Source organism: Psittacula echo, assembly GCF_963264785.1.
Source record: "Psittacula echo genome assembly, chromosome: 4".
NCBI classification, from domain to species: domain Eukaryota; kingdom Metazoa; phylum Chordata; class Aves; order Psittaciformes; family Psittacidae; genus Psittacula; species Psittacula echo.
Window position 1 is genome coordinate 72,249,512 of NC_137738.1, and position 25,223 is coordinate 72,274,734.

General features: G+C 37.6%; 1 protein-coding gene across 1 annotated transcript in view; it reads left to right on the plus strand.

Moving 5' to 3' along the window:
- UBE3D (ubiquitin protein ligase E3D) overlaps window positions 1-25,223 on the plus strand; it is a gene marked incomplete at its 5' end in the record, with an annotated part of 81,261 nt that overhangs the window by 10,904 nt on the left and 45,134 nt on the right. The window contains 4 exons of the mRNA XM_080616337.1: window positions 2,877-2,946; window positions 5,420-5,489; window positions 6,316-6,424; window positions 11,216-11,385. Of these exons, the coding sequence (XP_080472463.1) occupies window positions 2,877-2,946; window positions 5,420-5,489; window positions 6,316-6,424; window positions 11,216-11,385 (419 nt within the window). The remainder of the gene's footprint in view (window positions 1-2,876; window positions 2,947-5,419; window positions 5,490-6,315; window positions 6,425-11,215; window positions 11,386-25,223) is intronic.

The following is a 25,223-nucleotide window of genomic DNA, read 5'->3' on the forward strand; positions in this document are numbered from 1 at the left end:
GATACAGACCAGAGAACTCTGTTAGGTATTTCCAGCATCAAATCCATCAGTTCTGTCTGAGCTACAGCTTTGAGAAAGATGTCCAGTATTGATTTGATACGTCAAATGATGGAAGTTTTATCGCATTGTTTTGTAAGATGTTTCAGTGGTTAATTGTATTGACTCTTTCATGCCGCCTTATTAAATTAAGCACACTGAAAATTACAACTCTGTATCTATTTTTATCTCTAAGTGTATTTATTTTCTATAAATTATTTTTGTAGCAGCTTTCCAAACAGTTTTCCAAATTTTTAGCATACTTCATAGATCCATTTTTGCAGTAATCATCTCACTAATTCTGAAGATGTTATATTTTTCCATTTATCCATCTCGACTATTCAGTTGTTTATGCAGTCAGAGATCATATTTGCCCTTTCTTTTGTAGCATCTCATTAGTAACTCTGGCTTGGTTAGCTACCATCATCTAAATTCTTCTGACTTTTGCTGTCTTCCACTATTCCTTTATTCTTTCCAGTGTTCCTTTCTGTTATTGTCACAGGCTTTGTTGTCCATGTTGTTCCTCAATATATGATCTGGCATTTGGCTTCATTTTAGTGCCAGATTGTTAGATTGTTAGACTAAGCGCAACCAACCTACTTAATGGTCCAGACTGATGTGTATATCTCCTCTGTCTCCCTTGTTTACTACTTCCCTATCTTTGCAGCAGGAAGTACTTAAACTTTTCCATACAGTAATTGAAAAAATGGGCCCAGGATGTCTGTTTCACTTGCCTATAATCTCTTTCATCACCTGCCTAATCACAGACCACATGTACTTTAGGGCACCTGAATTAGACTAGATCAATTAACAACACATTATTTTTTAAATTTTTATTTTATTGGGATGGTTGTGCTTGAAAATCTGCGTAGTCTGAAAGTCCACAATCCATGTTCTGAAGCCTGTGTAGTGGACATATCTTAAAACTTACCTTTGTAAGATGAAAAGTATAGCCAACTTAGCTAGGGCCATTGAATTTACTTCATGCTGATTGCTGATGAGGTTGGAGATTTATTCGGTGGGGGTTTTTTTGGTTGTTTTTTGTTTGTTTTGTTTTTTTGGTGTGGTTGTTTTTTTTTCTTTTAAGAATTTTGTGGTGTAGTAAAGCCACAGAGCACCACTATTTGTTCTGGACATCAGTCTGACACATCAGCATCAACATCATACATTTTAAAATTTGAACACTAAGGAGTATGATAGTGGTGAAGAGAAACCATGGTCCCTGAAGAGCACACGTGTATTTTGTGCAGTTCGTGTAAACTATCACCATATTTTACAAAGGTTACTGAAAAAGATAAAATTTGGAGGTTTTTCCTCTCAACTAGTTGAATTTATGCTAAATTTGGACACTATTCTTGGAGGCACTTGCTGCAATACGATTTCTCAAGTTGATAATGACTGGTTTGGATTTATAAACTAAGCCAATAAAACAGTAGTTGTTTAACTACACATAGGTATTTTTATACACTGTATACTGCATGAACAATAAAGTTGATTATATGAAGACCACAATTAAAAATCCGATTTAGATGTCTTCTCATTGCATTCTCAGGATTTCTGGCTCCAGAAGGGTTTATTAACCCAGGAACATCATTGTGGTTATATTTACAGGCTGCTTCCAGACCAGAGCTGTACTTACTGTGCTACACTCAGGTTAATAAACCGACATAGAAGCCGTTCTGGAGATTAGACTTTGGATTAAAGAAAGAGTTGTGCTTTCTTGTATCTTTATACTGATACTGAATTTAAATATTAACAGTGGATCTACTAGGGCAGATCACAGGTTCATTCAGAAATGAGGTCTTTTTCAATGGGCAGCATTGGATGTGTAAGCATAAGGCAAGTATTGAATGATGTTTTGACCAGTGTAGAGACTTCTTGAACCAGGTGTTATCCACAGTCTTTGTTTTTAATAAACCCTTGATGAACATTGCTTCCTCTGAATTTCTGAAGACTTTTTGGAACTTGTGTGTACTTTCAATATGAAAAATACTTTCCTGTAGTGAGTGCCAATCTGTATTATGTATTGTGTGACAAATACTTTTGTTTAATACAAGCCAGGTTATGATTTCATAATATGACCTATGAGAGTAAATGTTTCTTTCCTCTTCAGCTTTTCCTAAATTTTTTGTGATTTTATGTATGTCACTGATACCCTCAGCTTTCTGTCTTTCATGCTTTCTCCCGTTATGTGTGTTCTCTTGCCACAAATGGAAACTGTTTTCCACCTCTGATTATTATTCTTTGTCAGTACCTTTTCTGGTTTTGCCTGAATTGAGGGAGCGGGGTTGTTTAAGAACAGAATGCACCGCACCTTTCTGGAATGTCATGCTATGGTGTGTTCTTCAGCTGTTTCTTAGTAATTCAAAATGCTCTGTAGACATTTTCTGCTCTTGGCTGAACAGTGAACTGGTATTCCTATAAAACTGTTCACAGTGGCTAGAACTTTTTACTAACGCATGCTAGTCACATTGCAGCATTGTATTTTATGTATGTATTTTGGAATACTTCTTTTCATGTGCCTTAGTTTGCCTGTATGATCAAATTTACCTTGCCATTTTATCATTCAGTCACGCAGTATTATGAGATTCCCCTTTTAGCTATTACAGGTTGTGCTGTGCGGTCAGTAGATATTGCCAGATTTTAAAACTAGTGTGAAACTTGCAAGCAAATCAAAGTGTAGAAAGCTGAAGTAGTCACTGTGAATCTGTGTGTATGTAAACATAAAGAACAGAAACAAGTACAAAGTTCACTATCTGCTCTGGAGAGTATGGTAAAATTATGCATTCTTTTTTCAGAATAACTGAGTGACATTTAAATGACATTTCTTTGTTCTACAGAAATCAAAGGAAAATACCAGAGTAGTTTGTAAGCGCTGCAAGACAATGCTGGGAGAAACAGTATCATCAGGTATGGGATGTACAAAACCAAACTAGATGTCACTGTATCAGCCATTGAGCACTGGAGGTTAAAAACTCTGGAAAATAGTTTTATCAGTAAGGTGTAGGGCTGATTCATGTGTGTTTGTCTCATTCCCTTCTGGAGCAGATGAGGTTGTTGCTTCCACTCTTAGACCTTGAAAGTGAGTTACAGGGGGGATTTTCCTCATCCTTTTTTCTGTGGTGTATTGGGCTAATTCCAAAGTTTTAGAAGACTCAACGCATGATTCCAGTTTACTAAGAATTCCAGTAAAAGAGGACACCTGTCAGTCCTACAGAATAATGGAAAGATTAATTCACAATTTGATAACACAGAACTAGAAGCTAAAGATATGATTGCTGACAACCAGCCTGGTCTTATGGGAAGTAAGCCTTTGTCAAAGAAATAGGTTATCTCTTATCATCATTTGATGATGAGATGATGAGATCATTGGTTTAAAAGCTGTCATTATATTGAATCAGCAGGGTTTACCTGAAATAGTGTGAAGATGAGTCTCTGGTGGTTTTTAAAAGGCAGTTATTAGCACGAGAGAAGCAATGTTAAGACTATTACTAGCAGGGTTCATTCTTTCATTCTCTACTCCACTGCATCAGTCAGCATGAGCCTGGCTCAGTGCAAAGATCTGGAGAATATAGAAACTTCTCAGAAAATGCAAGCCTGTTTAAGAAATAAGTCATGAGGAGATGCAAGACAGAAGGTCTTCTGTTACTGAAGGTTCCAATTGTCCTGCACAGAGATGTGAACAGTACAGGCTTTAATAAAACCAAATCAAAGGTAATGTGTATGAAAGCCAGCAAAGCAGGTTGTGACTTTGGGAAAGGCATGGTTGGAAAAGAGCTTCACAGATCTTCATGAATAATAGAATAGATGCCTTAATCTAGCCTTCAGGTAGTTGTAGCAGCCAGTAATTGATGTGATCCGTGGGTATGGGAAAAGGAAAATACTGTGTAGATATGCAAGGATTTGGTCCTCCAAGCATGGCTGAAGTTAGATACATATCCATTGTTTTGACCATGTTTCTTAAGTACTATAGAAAATCTATGTAGAGTTCAAAGAACAGACAGAAAAACTAGACAGAAGTATATGGTATAAGTCTAGGCAGAACCCTCCTTGTGGCATGAGAATACAGAGCAGACTTGACTGTCATGCTTTGCTGCTTCCTCATGAGCAGATATCAGTGCCAGATAAAACTGGATTAGAGTGGTGTAGCTGCGGAGGCCAGATTTGCCTTTGAAATGCTCATCAGCCTTTGAAATTCCCCAAATCTATCCCCATATACTTGTGTGATTTTTTTTTTCTTGGGAAATCTTACCATTTGTCTCTCAGCAGCCAAACATCTTCCTCATTCCCTATGCCCTTGCAGCAGTAGCAGCAATGCCTTATGAGGGTAACAGCTGGGGAGCTAGGGTGAGTAAATCGGCTTCTTTTCCTCCTGTGTCTGAGAAGAAGGGACAGCATGGAGCAGACTAAAATTACACTTAGAGGTAGAATATAATTTCCTAACAAAGGATAATTAAAAAAGTGTAGTATTTATCTGGAGAAAGAGTGGGATTGTTAAGCCTTTGGAATCTTTAAAACAGATCAAGTGTTTTCCTGAAATGCTTGCTTTCATCCAGTTTTAATGGTGTGTGTGGATGGAGATCAGATGACACAGTCCCTTCAACCCTTAAAATTTATGGAACTGATGAATCTTTACTGTTGTTCACATGCTAAAGCTTAGTGGAATGAAGTTTATTATTGTGTGTGTTAACCTGTTCTGATGGCCCTCTGGTTAGACTATGTTTGTAGCATAGACCCAGAGCTTCAATATGATCATCTTTGACCTGACTTTACTGATGGGGATTAAATTCTGTACTCAAACACTTCCATTTAGTGTTAAAGACTGTCTCAGTGGAGCTTTTTGGGAACAATTACATTGAAACTCAGAATGTATGCAGTATTAGTGTATAGTTAGTGCAGTTTTTGGAAAGAAGTTCTATTCTGCTCTTTGAGCAAAGAAGAAAATTATTCCCCTGTGTGTGCTGTTATTAAAACTGTCTCTTGTGATTCACTACAGCATTACTGAGCAGCAGAGGGTACTAAAATACTTACGTAAGCTGTGCTGATCGTGGTACTTTAGGAAAGTTCTTTCAGTTCATCTTTCAGGTTTGGCTTGAGCTCTTGCTTTGTTTCAAGATGATTGTTCTCATCATTAAACAAGGATCAATATGAATGATAAATTGCTGATCGTGTAATTAGCTCAGAGCGGTTTTCTTCTGGCAATGTATGTTTTCTCTTATAGTTTGCTTCTCCTCCCCCAAACCAAAGCAGAATTTGACTACCTGCTGCACCTCTTAATTGAGCGCTGAACAGAAGTTTAATTACTATATGATAAAGTGACTTGCAGTCTCTCTTAACAAGTTGGTTATTCTACTGTACTTGAAAAATGTCTTTGTCGTTTTAGATACCATTAAATATTATGTCACTGAGGTGATTATTCAACCACCTGATGGAAATTTCAGCCCAAAACCCAGGTAATAAACATTGAAAAAAACCCAAATAATTTGCTTAAGTTAATGTTTTAGAAGGGATGCTAGAAATACAGTAACATTTTAATTTCTTGACTAATTACATATAATAAAAAAGTGCTGTCACATTTTATGTATTCATCACAGAATTAAGCACTGTAAAGGTAATGTAGTATGAAGTTACTCATGTAAAATTTTGTTTGCTTGTCTTTGTGGGTTTGTGTGTGATGCAGGAGAGAGATTGTGTATAATTTGTTGCAGTGTCTCACTACCTAGGTGATAAGTCAAAATCCAATACTTATTTATTTTTAACTCAATAGTTTGCATGACTAAATATGGAAATGGAAGGTTAAATTATGTAAAGTTAAGTAAAGCTTGAATTATTTACTTGGAAGTAAGATTTTTGAATTTTCAAGTAATTCAGATCGAAGTTAAGACTAAGATGAAATAGAACATCATCTAGATACATCTACATGTATCTTGTACTATGTGTTAGTTCTTTTGTGAATTGTATTTGAAATATGTGTATCATTCTGAACTTTATGTTCATATGTGTAAAAGATAACTGGGAAAAGCATTTGATGTTTGATGTTGGTCAAAATAAAGGATGTTGAACTATCTATTAAAAAAATTCTTCTGCAGGAAATAGAAGGTCCTCTGTTTTGAGGGAGAGAAAGACAAAGAAACCCCATCTCTCATTAAAAACTGATTGCAGGATTTAGTGGAATCAATAGTATGGAGATACTCATCTACTTGCACTGCATTGATATGAATGACTTTGCCCATGTAGTTGTTAATGAAAACATATAATAAGGGGTTCGTTCTTAAACAGGTCTCAGTTCATACAGAGTATGGTTGCTCAGTGTCTTGTGGAATTGTCCTCTGCAAAAAGCACATTTAGGTTCACCTTGAAAGGGGATAATGGAAAAATCTACATTCTGGTAAGAGTTTTTTCTTTTTTTTTTAAACTTTATCCTGCTGAAAAAAACTTTAACCTATGAATCCCAGCTCCTAAAATGTATTATTTATTCTGTTCATGATTGTATGCTTAATGAAAATTAACAAATTCAAATTCTTGAAGTAGTTCTGAAAAGATATGTTCAAGTAAGAAATTTTCCCCTGGACTTTCAAGGTAGATAGATATATATATAATGAAGGTAGATACATATAGAAATTTTCTCTGTTAATACAGTAATGAAGGTACTGCAGATGTACCGCAGGAGGCACAGAAATAACGCTGTGTTTTGTATTCAGAAAATAAAGCTTATTTTTTTACTTTATAATATATATATTCTTGCTCCAGTGCTTCTTATCTTTAATCACCAGAAGTTCATCAAATTGTGTCACATCTTTCACAAATAAGACAATTCTTAAGTCAGCAGAGACTAGTAATGTAGTCATTACATTGCATTGCAAAGTGAAGTTCAAACAAAAATAAAATTGCCTATTATATTTAATGTTCTAATGCTGTTAAACTTGGTTAAGCTTGATATTTAAATAGTGACAGCTAAATTCCTCAAACTTTAAAATGGAAAGGAATTTGGGTCTGGAATTATCTCTATACTCTATACTTGGTATAACAAGGGATGTTTTCTTTTGGTCACAAACTAAATATAGGCAGAAATTTTGCAGTTTGTATGAGTAGTTCATAGACACAAAAAAATACATGATTATAGATTCCTGCCCTGTGCAGTACAGATGCACTTTCTTGAGGTAGCCAATCTAATTAATTAAACTGTTTTACATATACATTGTCCAAGTTCTATAATTTCTGAACATCCAGATTCTGAGGTGTCTATCTCTAGTTTTTAAATAAATTTTAGTGCCAAGAAAACATTTACACAACCACTGAGAAATGCTTCCTCTGTGATGATAAAATAAGGTCTCATAAGCAGGCACCTAGTTGTCACTGTGTATAATCTAGTTGAGAAGTCATTAAAAATTGTTGGTTTTTCCCTTGTATAGCTAGGTTACATAATATTCTGATGCTTAAATGTACTGGCTTGTACAGGACAAGCTAGCTATTTTCTATCAGAAAAATCACCTTATTTAGCAGATTGCGATCAATCTTAACTAAGTTGCTTTTTTGCCAGTGTTGATTAGAGGAGCAGGCTGAATTAGCATGGGGGCTGGCTTCTGATAGGCATCTCTTCCTTTTTATTAGTGAGTTATTAATACTTTTTTTGTGTGTTTAACATCAGAAAGCCCTTATTCATGTTTGGGGTAAGGTTCTAGGTACTGTACACACACCCACAGGTGTTCTGGTGTCATGGGTTAAGTCTTAGGACTCAGAGGCCAAGTGTAATGTTAAGCACTGCTAATATTAATGATTGCAAACAGCTAAACAATAAAAAATGTGGGTTCTTGAGGCTATGAGTGCACAGCCAAGTTAGACAAGTGGTCTAATCACTGGTGCATCATGGACCAGCTGTCCCACTTGTTTGTTTTGACAATGAGCCAAAGATTCTTGTTCACAGTGTTTGTGCTTACATATGTGAATGCACACAGCTTAGTCTTTGTATGTAATAATTAAGATTGAGTCTTTTTAATATTTTTTTAAACCACAGATATTATGTATTCTCATTTTCCTTCTTTCCTCTGCATGTATCACTTAACATTACTGGTAATAATATTTGCAGATATCATAAGTTTCTGTTGTTTAAGTTGGTCATAACCAACTTCCTGAAAGCTGTATAGGACTTATTTGTTGTTGTTTTTTTCTTTAAAAGATGATAGTAAATAAAAGTCTTTGTTTCAGGAAAAGAAAAAAAAGTGGCATATACAAATTTCCTTATTTATCCTAAATATCTATCTGTCCTCTTCATATTCAAGAAAAGATGAATCACTTGCCTCCTCTCTTTGCTCCACTATTGAAGGGTTCCCTATTTTGAAGTTGCATGAGTTACAAGCTCAGAATAAGATGTGGACCTCAAGCAGATAGTGAGAAAGTGTTACATTATTGGTCATTATAGCAGAGTCTTAATAGACGTAATATTTTTTCTGTATTATAAGGATAGGTTTGAAAGAGGTAAATAAATAATTTTGTGGATAGATAAACCCACAAAAGATACACCTATGAAAATCAAAATGTGTGTGGTAGAGTTAGGAGTGTTTGAATACTAACTGCAGTCTTCCAGTACTGACTGAAAGATGGTTTTTTTGGAGTGGGATTAATCTGTAAAGTGCTTTGAAAGTAAAGTGCAGTTTGTATTTCAGGAGTGAGTGGAGAGGGAGTGGGAAGATATCCTGTTACATAGATAAATATATAATAAAATGGGAGAGACCTGATCTGTAAATCAGGTACTGATTCTTGTAGCATGCCTCAGAGGGCATGAGCAGAACAAGTTTGAATTGGTCAAGGTTTGAGAGGGAGATGTTGCAGTGATCAGGATGTGAGATAATGAGTACCTTGTTGAGACTATCCAGCTCTCCTAGAAAGCTTTATTCTTTGTGAAGTATAATGAAACCATCTTTATCTGGACAGTCGAATGTGAGGACAAAGGAGCTGTCATGAAAGATGTTTGTATTACTGAGCTTTTCTCCTAAGAACATCTTTGAAGCCTATTGATAAGGTGATTTAAAAAAAACAATCTAACAAACAAACAAAAAAAAAAAAAGAAAAAACATCCAAACACTTTCTCTTAATGTTGTCATTTCAGAAAAGGTCATCAATCTGCACTGTGAATGAATTCTAAACTTTATATATTTATCTTTCTGTAAAGGTTCTTTTCTTTTCATACTGGAGATAATATCAAAGGAATTTGGTTGTTCAGGCTTTGCTGTATGAAATGGTAGAGAGGAAGGAAAGATTGTACATTGTAGGTAACAGTTGAAAGCACAGTTAAAAAATTGAAACTGTGTTAGCCAGGAATAACATTTATAAAGTGCTTTGAGTCAACACACAGTCTTAGTGAGTGATTGTTCATTCAGACAAAAGCAAGATCAAAAAATAATTCATGCATGAGGAAAAGGAAATTATTGCCTAAAGAATCAAATGTAGTTCAGAAGTTGATTTTCTAATGGCCAAATGTCTTTCCACCTGCAAAGATGCGTTTGCTTTCTCTGTATTGTTTGCTAAATTATTAAACCAGATCTCTTGCATTGCTGTTGGGACAAAGACATACTCTGAATGAGTGGTAGAACGTTACTGTCAGATGCCATGTATCAGATGCCACTTGTGGTAGAAGGAAGTACTTTTCTAACAGGCCATGTTGCAAAAGAAATGGTTTGGTTGCTTTCTGTAAAGCAAGTTGCAGAAGGGTTCTGAATGGAACAGGCAGACATTGCTACTTTGTTCCCTAAAATAGTTTGAACGATATTTCTCTTCTGAAAAGCATCCCAGGAGGCTCCTTTACAGGGAAGTTTTGATCATTTCAAAAGGAAGGAACTCTAGTTAAAGGTAAGCATATTAGCAGTTCCCTGTGTGTATAGGACACTTCTCTTTTTTCCCAATTTTCTCTGACACATCTTCAACACTTGGCTTAAAGTACCATCTGTAATGGTCCTAGCTAATGAGGTATTTTGCAGTTTAGGCTATGAATGTGTACAGTGAGTTACTGGAGCAAAACTGATGAACAGCCACTTGCTAAACCAAGTGCAGTTGCTTGTCATCATTTATGTGCATGTGCTCAAGTGATTCTCCTCCTCCCATCCCTCCCAAGACATCTTTATCAATATATCTCATTCCTCCTTTATGAACCTTCCACTGTAATGTTCTGAGCCTTGGGCTCTGATAAATTGTGGCTGTCACATTCAATTACAACATATACTATGTGTCCTACAGGGGATATCATATGTCTGCTACCTAACATCATGTAACTTGTTTTACTTGAAGCTGATTAGGTCATGAGAAGCAGCAGATTATTCTCTAGTGAGCAGCACTGCATAAATCCTGTTTTCTATGATAAATATTTCATATATAAACATTTCATACAGGCTTAGGACTTGTATAAATTTATTTCCATTGGTAAGTCAGATCACTACTTCAGGTTCTGAATAAAGGAAAAGCCTGACTTTTTTTTATACAGTGCTTATCATGAAAGTCCTGAATCACAAGTTGAAACACTTGCACAGAGATTAAATACACTACATTATGCACAATCGCATAAAGATTAAAAAAGTTCCATAATGTGATGCAAAATGTTCAGATTTCTCAAAACACTCCCCTGTAAATACCCAATGAATTGCTGTGAGCAAGTAGTGCTGAAGAATGCCAGTCCCATAGTCAAATATAAAAATTTGACTTTTTCTTTGCATGTGTTAGCTCCATTCAGTCATTACTGTCATGCTTTTTCTAAAAATCCTTAGTTCTTGGCAGTTCCAGTGGGCAGTCTTTCAGTTCCCTGTGTTTAGCTCTCAGTTGTTGAACACCATATGCTCAACTAATTCATAAAAAACCCCTCTGAAATTAGAGAAATAATCTGTTTGATACTGAAACAGATGACTCGGGACTGTTTCTTCTGTTACCACCAAAGGGAATGTGCTACAGTCACAGAAAGAGGCAGCTTCGCAGAAATAATGATCTTAAGAGTGACTGTGATAAATCAGGCTTCAGTTTATTGTATTAACCCACTTCTCTCTGTGAGACGCTGTGCAGACTGTGCTGAATAATAAAATGTCAATTTATGTCTATTAACACTTTGTTAGAAACTTAGTAAGAATGTGGCTTTTGTATCAGCTGATTTAGTATCAGAGTAAAGGAACAGTATAATAAATAGTTTCTATTTTTATAGATATGGCTTTTAAATTCTGACACTTTGCTGATGGAGTCTTCAGGAAGTTCCTCCTCCCATGGTGTTTTTACACCATTTGGAGATATTTTCATGCCTAGCTCTGGACCAGTGGGAACCTGGAATGCTATCAAAGTCCTTTACCAGCCATGCATTAAAAGCAGGAGTAAGGAGTAAGTACAGCCTTTTCTGACCTCAGGTTCTGATCTTTGCATTTGAGATGTATCTTTGTGAAATAGCATATTTTTTTAATTTATTTTTTTTAAGCACAATGCTGGAAGAATATTATTTGGTTTCTATTACAGCCAGAGAGAATCTAGTTGTTAAATTTTTGCATCATCATAATAATAAAACACAAACCAAAGAGTTATGTTGGTTGTGGAGGCACATGTAGATAACTTGGGTTATATATGTATGTGTATGACACAAATAGAAGTTGTTTCTGTTACATGTGAGAGTAATGTGCTTTTCCATTTATGCATTTTTTTTTTTCTGCCGGCTTAACTCATAGAATCATAGAATGGTTTGGCTTGGAAAGGACCATAAGATCTTCTAGTTCCAACCCCCCTGCCATGGGCAGGGAAACCTCTCGCTAGACGAGGTTGCTTAAGTCCTCCTCCAACCTGGCCTAGAACACCGACAGGGATAGAGCATTTACCACTTTTTTGGGTAACCCGTTCCAGTGCCTCACCACCCTCACAGTAAAGAGCTTCTTCCTTGTATCTAACCTAAATCTCCTCTGTGTAAGTTTGAACCCGTTACCCCTTGTCCTATCGCTACAGTCCCTGATGAGTAGTCCCTCCCCAGCATCCTTGTAGGCCCCCTTCAGATACGGGAAGGCTGCTATGAGGTCTCCACGCAGCCTTCTCTTCTCCAGGCTGAACAGCCCCAACTTTCTCAGCTTGTCTTCATGTGGGAGGTGCTCTACAGTCCCCTGATCATCCCCGTGGCCCTCCTCTGGACTTGTTCCAACAGTTCCATCTCCTTCCTTGGACACTTTTAAAGCCTGGTAATTTTTTCAGCTCTGTTGGCAGAAGCTGGAAGGATAGCGGTGCTGTAAATCCCATGGAGGCTCAGTGAGTTCTGTCCGTACTGTCTCAGAGCATGCCACTCTGCAGCTGTAGCTCCAGGTGATGTAATTCAAGGAGGAGGCAAAATTGGGGAGAGATAAGGAGCGTGGGCTGGCTCGTGCATGATGCCTAAGTTTAGCCAGATCTCCCTCTTCACCTTCAATTTCTTTGTTTTTTGTGAAAATTTGATCTCAGCTGTCAAGTTATTTATGCGAAAACTCTCTCTGCACTCCCACAGTAAAGAATTTGGAGCACTTTGGTACAGCTGAAAACAAGAGGGTAGAAGTGGGTAGTTACTAGTTTGGCAAATTGTACCTATCTATTCCATCTTCATTCTTGACCTTTTTTGCCTTGAAATTATGCTTTGTTTTGTAAGAGAAAGAGCTGTTTACAGGACTGGAATTTGTGTGGTTAAGCCACGTTATTTTCAGTACTACAGGGGTTGTCTCATGGGTCACAATAAATTAGTGGAAAGATCATGTCTGTATACATGGACAGTGGTGGTATTATTTAAAAAAGAAACAGGGTCCTAAGAGAAGGGGAAAGAGGTGAGGAAGGTGGTTGAGTACAATGCCATATAAATGATTTTGTTGGATGTGTCCTGATTTTCTTGGATGCGTCTAAGTCTGCTGGAGGCCTCATAAAGGAAACGTTTGATTTCAGCGAAGTCTATGTTATGAAAAACACACACTGCCTAACATGTTAAAGCCTTTATTTGTTGGAGAGCAAAGATAAGAGAATATTGATTAAGCAGTGGCTCCAATGTTTGCAGGTGATGGAATATGATTTTCGCATAATTTTCTCCTTTTGTTTCTGCAGTGCGAAGAGAAAGCATTGGTTTTGCATAGGTCATACTCAAATAGTGGCTTGGTTTTGTTGTTTTTCCTTTAAACTCTTGGAAACTGGATGACAGATTTAAGTAGGTACAACTGTATTTAAAATTTAGAAGACATTCCCTCCAGACTTAGAACACAACTAATTTATAGCCCAAGACCTCGTAAAAGTACAGCAAAAATGTTGTTTCACACAGACAAGCAAACATGTGCTTATGAATTTAAATATTTTTCTGAAGAAATACACACCTTACAAGAATGTATAATTCATCATAGTGTTTATCCTGAATGTGGCCAAGTGCATCCTTTTTATTTTTCAAACAGATCCAATACTGAATAGCTGAAATGAACTCTGACATAGGGAGAGAATGCAAAATTCCAATATTTAGAGAAAAGGTCATGCTACATTATTAATATTATTAATGTAAGGGAAAAAATACCTTTATTAATGTAGTAGTCTCAGAAGGTGATCTAAATGTTATTTGATCCAAACTACATCTTACAAGTATTATAATTTAAACTGCGTACTCTTAGAATGGGAGATACTGCAAGAACCACTACCTGCTCTAAAATAAAAGATACTTCACTTACCACTTTTAAGTTTTACAGAAGCGTAACTTATAGTTTTGCTTTTCAAGTTTTGATTCTTTATCACTGAGAAGATTTAATTACCTTAACATAGGTTCAGTTAAAATGACTTGTTATTGAGATAAAATTTGTATCTACTTGGTCACTTGCCTAGCATTCACAAATGCTTTTCTTGAATGGAGTTCTCAGCAGCGTAATTTTACCATGAGGTTACATTCAGTTCTTTCCATTTCCCCAGACAGACTTGTTACAAATCACTTATTTCTGAAGATTACTTTGTATTTATCTTTGGACTTTGCAGTGAGCAGAAGGTGCAACTGAGGTTTTAATTCTCCTCCGACAGTAATGGACATCTTCCCTACCCAGTCCCTGGACAAATGCAATAACAGAAGAGAAAGAGCAAAGGATTCTTTTTAAGGTTCAGAAACCAAAGTAACTATTGATTTAGTATTGTTTTCCCATTTTTATATTTTTAGTAAAGAACAGTAGGAAGGACATTAGCACTTCAGTCTGTTTCCGTTAACTCATTTATCAGTTGGCTTGAAGTACTGCCTGGATGTGTGCAATGAAGCTGAAGTCTTTCTGTATTGAACAGGAAGGTAAACACAGCAGAAACAAAAATATGAAAACAAGTACAACTTATTTAATGCAGTGTATTTGCATTTAGATCTCAAATACTATTTCTGATAAAATTCTGAGCAAAATGTCTGATTTCTTGACCAGTTCAAGTTCCAAATGTTTTAGATGCCCATATTCCAATAATAATTGTAATACTTACCTTGCTTGTTTCTGCACACTCACCTGCCTTTGAAATAACGGAAAGGTTCCAGAGCCCATGATGTGCTCCACAGGAGTGGAGAGTGAGGAAAGATACCTCCTGTGTAGGAAGCAGTCAGCAGGAGGTCTGCTTTTGATCTATACCCCAACATTTGCAAAGGATGGGCGTGCGCTCCAGTATCCTGTTGCAGATCAGAGAGCCTCTTCAGCTGTTGTGAGTCACTGGTTACACTTGGGTCCTGTCTGACTCATGCAGTGACAGAATCTGATCAGTGCAATGGGAAGGGGAAGCACCTTTCCTAACTGCAGACACTGTAGAATATGTGGTGGGAAGCTGGGCCATAGGTTAAGACAGATTAAGGTAAACTAGAAATAAAAGCATTTATTTGTAATACGTAAAAATAATAGCATAATCACACGTTTGCAAAACATGGATGAAGAAATGAAAGACAATCTCTACTTAGTCTTCTTACACAAGCATGAATCTTACTCTGAGATAAGTTCCATGGTAGCATTTTTGCTCTTGGGCTTTGTGAAATTCTCTGCTGGCAAACTGTCTCTGCTAGACAGAGCCTAACTGGGATTGCACAGTAATTTACATCCAGGCACCCCATTTTTGAAGGAACCCTTTGATTCAAATTCCTTGAGATGCACTTGAATGTTTCTCTTGAGGGGAGTATAGTATATTTTATATGTGATCTTTCTTTTCAGGATTTCTACAATGTCAGCAGAAATTCACAGTCTTACTCCAAACCTCTATTATTTCTTTACTCAGCAGTTTTGCAATTCTTCATAATTAGCATAATGCTTATTTCTCTTCCTCAGATGCAGAAATGTTTTTTTCCCCTTAAACTAGGAATTATGTCCTATGAACAACACCATGCTTCAGTGAGCAACAGGACTCTCTTTCCTCCAGTAAATCACTGGCATATCTATCACTGTCCTTACATACAGTATTATTCTGAATATTAACAATGCAAAAGAAACAAATGTTTGAGTAGGGTAAATGTTCATGGTTCATTGCTGACTGTAATTATCGAGTTTGAGATCATCAGGACAGTGAGAGGAGCGTGCAGCAAGCTCACTACTCTGGACTTCAAGAGAGCAGACTTTGGCCTCTTCAGAAACCTGCTTAGTAATATTCCATGGGATATAGCCCTAGAGGGCAAGGGGTGCACAAAACTGTTGGTTGATATTCAAGGATCACCTGCTACAAGCTCAGGAGTGTTGTGTCCAGACTAGAATGAAGTGCATCAGGAGGTCCAGGAGACCTCCTTGTATGGATAAGGAAGCTGAGGAAACTTCGAAGGAAAAAAGGCTTTTAAAAGGTGGAAGCAAGTACAGGTGGCCTGGGAAGAATACAGGGATGTTGTCCGGGAAGCTAGGGACCAGGTTAGGAAAGATAAGGCCCAGTTAGAATTAAACTTTGCTGGGGATGTGAAAGATAACAGGAAGGAATTCTATAGGTACATTGCAAATAAAAGACAGACCAGGGGCAATGTAGGCCCCCTCCGGAAGCTATCAGGAGAACTGGCTACCCGGGATTTGGAGAAGGCTGAGGTTCTTAATGACTTCTTTGCCTCAATCTTCAGTGGCAAATGCTCTGACCGCACCACCCAAGTCTTGGAAGGTGGATGCAGGGACTGTAAGAATGAAGAGCCTAGGCCCACTGTAGGAGAGGATTTGGTTTGAGACCATTTAAGAACCTGAAAATGCACAAGTCCATGGGACCTGATGAAATCCATCTGTGGGTCTTGAAGGAGCTGGCGAATGAAGTTGCTAAGCCACTGTCCATCATATTTGAAACATCATGGCAGTCAGGTGAAGTTCCCAACGACTGGAAAAAGGGAAATATAACCCCCATTTTCAAGAAGGGGAAAATGGATGACCCAGGGAATTACAGACCAGTCAGTCTCACCTCTGTGCCTCCTCGAAGGAGGTGATCCTGCCCTCCTACTCTGCTCTCGTGGGACCTCACTTGGAGTATTGTGTACAGTTCTGGTATCCTCAACATAAAAATTACATGGAACTGTTGGAACAAGTCCAGAGGAGGGCCACGAGAATGATCAGGGGACTGGAGCACCTCCCATATGAAGATAGGCTGAGAAAGTTGGGTCTGTTCAGCCTGGAGAAGAGAAGGCTGCGTGGAGACCTCATAGCAGCCTTCCCGTATCTGAAAGGGGGCTATAGGGATGCTTGAGAGGGACTCTTCATTAGGGACTGAAAGGGGGCTATAGGGATGCTTGAAAGGGACTCTCCATTAGGGACTGTAGTGATAGGACAAGGGGTAATGGGTTCAAACTTAAACAGGGGAAATTTAGATTGTATATAAGGAAGAAATTCTTTACTGTAAGGGTGGTGAGGCACTGGAATGGGTTGCCCAGGGAGGTTGTGAATGCTTCAAGGCCAGGTTGGGCAGAGCCTTGGGTGACATGGTTTAGTGTGTGGTGTTCCTGCCCATGGCAGGGGGGTTAGAACTAGATGATCTTAAGGTCCTTTCCAACCCTAACTGTTCCATGATTCTATGATCTGTGTTGACCATCGGATCATTTCCAGTAGATTGCAGTCTGATAAGCAGTCTTCCTCTCTGGTTTTGTGCAGTTGTCCTTTGTCGAATTATATCCTAATTTTGTTCTGAACCTTTTTCCCTGTTGGCCTTGGCCCTTTTGTTTTCCAACATGTGGCATACTGATGGCCCTTGCCACCTTCATATCATCTGTGAATGAAAGAAGCATCTCTCTTGTTTCAGTTTCTGAGAGTGGCTGAGCTATGGAATAGGACCAAACTAAGAACATATCGTGTGGAGCCTCTCTCCATATACTTTTTTTTGGCAATGAATTATGAACAGTTTTGCTCTGGGTGTTCTCTATATGTTAGACTCTGTTGCTTAAGAACATTCAGTAGCTTTTTAGGCATAGTGAAGTTAAGACATGCTTTGATACATCCAGGCATGCTATTTATAATTTAGCTCTTGGTGTTTCTCCTAGCAGAGCCCTATTCCTCTGATCTTCCTGAGAGTAGCCTTTAAGTGTTCTATTGATTTGTATCTTACTCCTTCAGCTGTTAAACAGGGCTAGAAACACTTAGGTGTGTCCTTACAAAAGCTTTTATGAGCAACCTTCTACAACAAATTAGTTGAAATTATATGCTGTCATTTCTTCTTGTCACTTACAAAAACAAGTATGTTACGAGTGTAGTTGAGTGCCCCACACGTTTTCTGCTGTGTTCTTACTTAGATGATGTGTATGTGATTATGTTGGTTCCCTTCACTTTTCTCTCAGCAAGGCTCCTTTCTCCACCTACAAATATGCTGTGCAGACAGAAGAGGTCTTCCTTTCGAGTAACAGGTTCTTGGCAAATAACACCTTATGCAAACAACCTTGACTGCTGGAAGTGATAATGGTAAATACTGCTGAAGCGAGAGACTTGTAAAAATGTATAGAGAAAATTGCAAATACAGTTACATGACAATTTGACCATAACTTGATCTCAGGAAATATATGTGATAGTACAGTTAGAGGAAAATTACACTTTTCTCTTTATAGTAGTGTGCTAGGCAAATCTTGTCAAATAGTCACTGATAGCTTTTTATTCCTCATATGCATCTAGAGTCTCTCTGAATGATTTACAGTTTGTTCAGAAGCCTTCTCCTATGTAAGAATTTGCTGCTTATCATTTGAGAATTGAAACATGACTTCCAGGAATTGTTCATTTTATTAGCTTTGGAGGGACAGAATGAGCTAGAAAATTGAGTTTGTGGCTAAAAACCTGGAGGTTTTGAGTCCCAGTGCTTTTATTATAGTCCATGTATAGTGAGCTGTTTATGAAGCTGTTACTGATGTATTCCAGAATGTTGTTTATTTGTCCCAAGAATGCCTTTCATTCTGTGTATGACTCTAGAGTAATCCATCTCTTATAAAACCACCAATTTGTGTCCTATTTCACTGATTTTTGTATGTCTGAAATAGAATACCCTTTTCTAGTGTTTCAGTAACTCTTGCCTGTAGAAAACACATGGGAGCACACTGACTAAGAGTTGGCTGACTGAGGAGTGACCTATGTTTTACTGTTCCATGCTCTTTTTAAGGTGGTTCCTGTAGTATGATAAACTTCTTATGCTATATCTGGAATGATTAAAAAAGTGAGTGTGATTGTAAATGGAGCATAAAGGATTTGTTTTGTTTCAGATATTTTTTTTTTCTGTTTCCTTCTTGAATTCTTTCAAGTTTCAAGTTAAGAGAACTAATATAACAGGTGGGATGCGTAGCCTTGAAAGAGCTGACTGAGCAGTCAGGCAAAGACTTTTAAAAGATGCCGTGTGATGCCAGTCAGGGTTTTGGGACAGGAGATTAAAAAAAATACTTTTCAGAGTTTGATAGACATGTGGAACCTGTAGGTCTCATGAACTTTGAATGCTTGGGCTCAAGCTTGGAGAAAAAGATGAAAGCTCCATCTGAGAAATATTATTTTTAGCCGTAAATTGTTCTTCAGAAGAAAGAACTGTTCTTCAGTACTGGTAACAGCCTTTTCCACCTCTTGGAAAAGATGTATGCAACTTTTAAGTATAACTTTCAGGCGAAATACCCTGACTTCTTGATTGAAACTAGACCTGCCATGTGCAGCATCCTTTTATGGTAGTTACTTAAGAACTTTGTACTTTTTCCTAAACACAGATCTGATAGATCTTTTTAACTCTTCAGAGGTGTCATATTTCTTGGTACCTAATATTTCAAATTTTAAATAGACTGAAATAGAGAAAAATATTGGAATAAATCTTTTGTCTACCAAATAAAGTCTCTTGCATTTTCACTCAAAAATTTTGCTCATGTTACCGTCCTATCTGAGCTTTTTGCCTTTTTTGCTCATCTTTTGAAATCTAGCATTGAAGTCAGTAACGTTTTAAAAAGTGGATTTGCAGTCCTGAATCACTAGCCATTTGTTAATAATCTGACCAACAGCCTGCCTTTTTTGTTGTGGAACATGACAGATGCTGATGTGTAACTACTCATCTGGCAGGGTCCTGCTGTGGTACCCTACATTATAAGTGGTAAATGCTATATGCATACTATTTGGCAATGTAAAAATAAGAAATTCGCTGTAAGTGCTATTGCATAGCTACTTCTTATGTTCTGATTTTTTAGGAAAAAAAATTATAAATATGCTATTAAGATCTATCATATTTAATACACTTCTTAATTAGTATTTTGTTCGTAGAATGAAAAATACAACTCATGCTTGTATATTTCTTTCCATATTATTCTTCATACTTATTTATGAAGCACTGTAATTAAGGTAAGCACAATTTTAGTTGTTCTCATCTCTCTGGCTCAGATTGCTCTTTTGTGAATCTCAGGATTGGCAAGCAGAGAAATGTCAAGTTGGATGGGAAAAAAATGTTAGTTAAATGCAGCAAGACTATCTGAAACTAATTTAAAATGTATAGTCTAAACCAGCTGCATTGCCAGGTAGTTTATTCTGCTTTTATAGGATGATAAGAATGTAAAAGATGCTATGCTGGCCCAGAGCAGAGTGCCATCTAGCCCAGTATCCTCCCTCCAACAACCAGAGGTGTTCTTTACAGCAGCATGTGAGCTTCAGCACTTCCTTGTACTGCTCAGCTCTGTAGTTGTTGTATTAAGGATGTTAGAGGGTACAGCCCTGCTTAGTTCCTTTACTGTCTGTTCATGTATCTTTTGACCATCTGTTTGAATAAACACTTTTTGACTTGTGTTGTCTGCCTCCACAATCTCTTGTAACAGCAAATTCCAGAAGTTCACTGCTGCTCTATAGTACTCTTTTAACCTCTTCTAAACAGATCTCCCGCTGGTTTCAGCATGTTGCCTCTAGGTGTAGGTTTGAGGATTTAGGCAAAAACAATTCTGCATTCACACTGGCAAAATGGACATGGGGTTCCTAAACTACAGCATGAAATGTTCTTGCTGATTACATTTAGGAGTTAGATTTACTGACCAGTTTGCTGGAGGGACAGGAATGCCACATCTGTTGAAGTCTTACTATAAGACATATATGATATATCTCTATTATATTCATTTTGTTTCCCTGTAACACTGCTTTTTTGAAAGCCAGATAGCCTGAATGTGATGGTGGTGATCCATTGAGGATTTTATAATCGTATGTCAGACTGTTGCAGCTTACCACTTAGAGGCTTACAGTTTGTTTCTCATAGACTTACAAAGACTGTTGGGTTCACTTGGGAACTGTAAGTACTCAACTCCTATAATGCCTTTTAAATGACAGCATCCATTTGAGCAGGCAGGAATCCTATAACAAGCCAAGAGTGAAAAAAACCAAAACTTAAAAAAGCCTGTTGGGCAGATTGCAGAGAAGAAGTACTTAAACCTCAAAACTTGATTTACTGAATTCTAAGATCTAGGGCTGGTTTAAATTAATTAGCATTAGTTGTTTCTATTGAATTTCTCCATGACAGGCTGCATAAACATGGTTTAGGCTGCTAATATTACTTGCAGTACTTTTTAAATCAGTAAGGCTAAAGCAAATTGGGAGCGTGTGACTTGAGACCAAGAAGACTAATTCGCAGATTTGTTCAGGATATTTCCATTTGTGTGTGGAAACAATAGGACATTGCTGTTGGTTGCTTATTTTGAATGCTGCAGCATCAAAACAGAACAGGGAATTCTTCTGCTGGTTTCTCTGAATATTTGCCTGAAGCTATAAACAAAATAATTTGTATAACTAATAGGCCTAATAAGTGATACTTACATGTATAGGAATGTTTGAGGAAGAAGAGGAGATCTGACTGGAAAGGTAGAAGGTGTTGATCCAGGGAATAAAATTGCTGTGGAATTTTAGAATTTCAGTCAAATAATTGCCAAAAGAAGGACCATTAGATTTTCTCAGATGTGAGCTGTTGGATTGACCATGCCCATTTACCCTCTGTGTTTGCCTGGTGTGCGGCATTAGCCTTATATCTTTTAAGCCTTCAAATTTTTCCTTACTTCACAACACTGATGGGATTTTGATGTTAAGGTATTTTTTTGTCCATAGTCCCAGAGGCAGGAATGAAGAGTGCTCCTGTGGGCCCTGATTTTGCTGGCTTTCCTAAAGAAAGCAAAATTGTACAGTGTCTCATTGAAGATGGTTTTTCAGGCAAATGACCGCAGGCATGTGTGTCAACTGGACATTTATGTTTCCAGTGCTGCGGCTGGGGCCTTTCAGCTGGTACTGATAGGCAGCAGCATTGTATCAGTTAGCAGTTAGAAGCTGGGTTTTAAACTAAGCACAATTTTTCTTTCCCCTGAGGAGACTGATTTTTCTGAAACCTCCAAAAGTGTTTTATTTTAATATGGAATTGTTGCTGAGGTAACTACACTTTCTTATTTGTATTTCTTTATTGACTGGCTTCCCAACCATCCTGTGTCTCTCACAAAGCGATATGGTTGAGCAATAAAATGTGTTTCCTCATTAAGTTGTTATCTTGTGATGGAAACAATTGCATGGCCTACAGAGAACACCAATGAAGCATTTCTACAGATTTTTTACACTATTTTTTTTTCCAGATTTTAAACTTCCTCCAGAAGTTGGTATTTCTTTTTTTTTTTTTAACTGGGAAAATGAAAAAGGAATCCAGGAAAGGTTTGAACAGTTGGAATTAATACTGATAATGTGACGAATCATCTGAAAAAGGGACTTAAAGAGGCATCTAAGAAAAGCTGTCAGATAATTAATGTTTTAGTGCATTTTTAATCTAACATCATCGCTACCAAATGTAAGCTTTATTGGTTGTAGTCATACCTGAAATATCTTTCTGTCGCTATTCTCTACTTTGTTTTTTTCAGCTATTTGCATGTTATTTCTTCAAACTACTGTTCAGTTGTTTTTCAAACAGAAGTGGCTGCATGTCATTAATTTTATTAAGGCCTCTAGTTTTTCAAGCCTGTTGTGATGATTAAGAAATACAAGCTCTTGTCTGAGTTGAGAGATTTTATTGAAAACTTTTATTTTGTTTTTCTGAAACTGATGAAACTTTCACTGGCTACTGCAAGAAGAAATCTGAGGAGCTGGTTTTTGCCCTCCTACATAATGGTTCTGCACTTCTAGCACCTCTGCAGCTCTTCTTTACCCATAGAATCATTGAATTACTGCAGTTGTCCAGGTGAGTTTCTTATATCACCAATTACCTCTCAAGTATAATTTGGCAAATATTTCAAGAACATAGTGTAGTAGGGGCTACCAGCTAACTGTAATGTTCATTGATTGCCTTCAGGAGAAATTGGAGAGAACATACAGATAGAGTTAACTATGAAAAAGTTTCAACTGGGGATTGGAAGCTTTCTGATATCAAAGCAGTGTGGTTCCTGCAGAGCCTTCTAGTAGGAATAATATTGCCAAAAAACACTATTGCTTCTAAGATGAAGTGTGATAAAACTTCAGAAAGCAATGCTTCAACACATTGCCTTCTTTTGCAGGGAGATGATTTTTTTTTGGCTGGGAGATGCCTTCTAGTCCAGTTTTCCAGTTCTGCCACTGACCTGCCAAAACACTTTCTAGTTCACCCTCACTGTATCTGTTTTGCTTTCTGGAGTGATGTGTTTGAATGTGTGTGGAGAGCCACACTGGTCCCTTGGTCTTGATTGGGCTGCTAATCAGTAATGTAGTAATTATCAAGTGTGGCATTATTTCTTTACTGACGGTGTGTTCTCCTATGTCTGAAGTCCATTCTAATTAACTTTATTTGCAGAGGATTTATAGTACTTTGTCTGCAGCTGTCTTACTTTCAGTTGTTGCATCTCCTTTGAATGAGGTCATCTGCTCAAAGGCTTCTCTTCTCATTGAGCTGTTGTCTGTGACTCAGTCTTTCCATGCCTACTGAACTTCCTTTTCTCAAGGAAAAGGATTTTAGTCTGTATGTAACATCAATTCCTTCATCAGCATTGACTTAACTTGGCTAAATCTAGATTTAATCTTCCACCTAAATCCTTTCTCTCTTCCTTTTTTCTTCTGCTCTTGTTCATGTCCAGAAATCAGCTGCCAGGCTGTATGTCTCCCCTTCCTGTACCTCATGCTTCTAAGCTGAGACCAGCTTTCCCTCTTTCCCTTTCATAAAATTTTAAGAAAGCTCAGAAAACTAAATTAAAGAGCCAAAATAATCTGCATTCACTGATCTGACTGTGTCAAGGTAAGTGTGTGTGCAGTGCAGCCCCCACAGTGCTATCTTGGGAGGGTGACTGATGGCCTGTGTGATTCCTCCAGCTCTGCTTTGTGTCTGCAGCAGGGCAGCAGGACACCGGACAGCTTTGTAAGTGCTGCAGGGAGCTCCATCAGCATTAGCATGGATTATACAGACACTGTTAAATCTCTGCCATAATGAAAGGGGAAAACTTCAGACTAGTTGAAAGGGAAAAGTTGGGAATTAGCTCTGAGGAGGGGAGGTGCTAAAACTAGGGACAGTTTTGTGAATGATGGAGGGGTTATTTATGGGAGAGTATTTCCATGCACAGAGAAAACCTGACATGGTGCTAGGACACATACTGGCTGGCGACAGGGAAAAGGGGCTAGTGGAAAGTTGATCTTTCCAGGTTGGCAATTAGTCTGCTGTTGAGTTTTCATGGTGGGCTGTGGGATGTAGTAAAATCAGGTAGTTTGGCGTTTGTGACCTATGTCAAAAATGTTAGTATGCCAACTTACGATTTTGAATTAACTTTATGGGGGTTTTTTTGGCGGGGGGGGGGGGGGTCTAAGAAAGGAATGCTAGCTTTATTTATTTAGGATTTAATTGCTTGTCAAATTTGACTTGCAGCAACACCTGTTATATTAATGCCAATGTTGTACTTGCATAGAGTGAGCATCTATAGAGATTTTGCACAATCTTATCAGTGAAGAGGGAAAATGATAATACAAATAAACTGATGCAGGAAAATTATGGTTTCAGTGGGAAAGGGAAAATCTGGCATATGTGAAGTTCTAACTTTAGAATTAGACTTTTATTTGGCAATGGTTTGGATTGAATGAGTGGAAATAATAAATTTTGCTGTCAGCAAATTCTCAAGATCAACCAATTCTGTAATTTGTGGTGTTTCTTACTTCGCTGCAGGTTCATGTAATTACATCTTAGAATACTGAATTTTCTTCTCTTCTGAAGTCAGTACATCAGAAAAAAACCCCATCTTTAAAGCTGCAAACTGAGAGCTTTTTGTGAACAGTGATTACAGCTTTTATTTGTACAGCAGGATAACTTCTCCCTTTGGAGTCAAGTGTAACGTACTAGAGTGCCTGATATTTGTGAATACTTCTATATGGAATATCAACAACACTGTGGAAATGATTTAGTTTTACCCAAAGGTTTAAAAATCAAAGGCCAGAAAACATTTTCATCTTCACATTGTTCTGAAAATCCATTTTAATGTCAGAGATGGCCTCCTGCTTGGTATAATAGGTCTTAAAAAGGGAATTAAAGTTTATGGAGCATATGCAAATCTTCATGTGGCACAGCTGGTAGGAATAACCTGCGTGATAGCATACAGGGAAGTGTTTTATGCTGTGGCCAGGAAACCCAGGGCTTTTAGGTAGAGGGTGAGCACTGTGTCATCACTGATCATACAGACCACTGGTTCATTCAACATTGACTTAATTTGATCTTTTTGAAAAAATAGTTTTCTTTGCTGCTTGCCTGGTTGATTATGCTGAGGAAATAAGTGTTGCTGTTTATTGCTAGTCTAGGGCCCTGAGAATGCACACCTATTTCAATACTGTTAGGACAGGGTA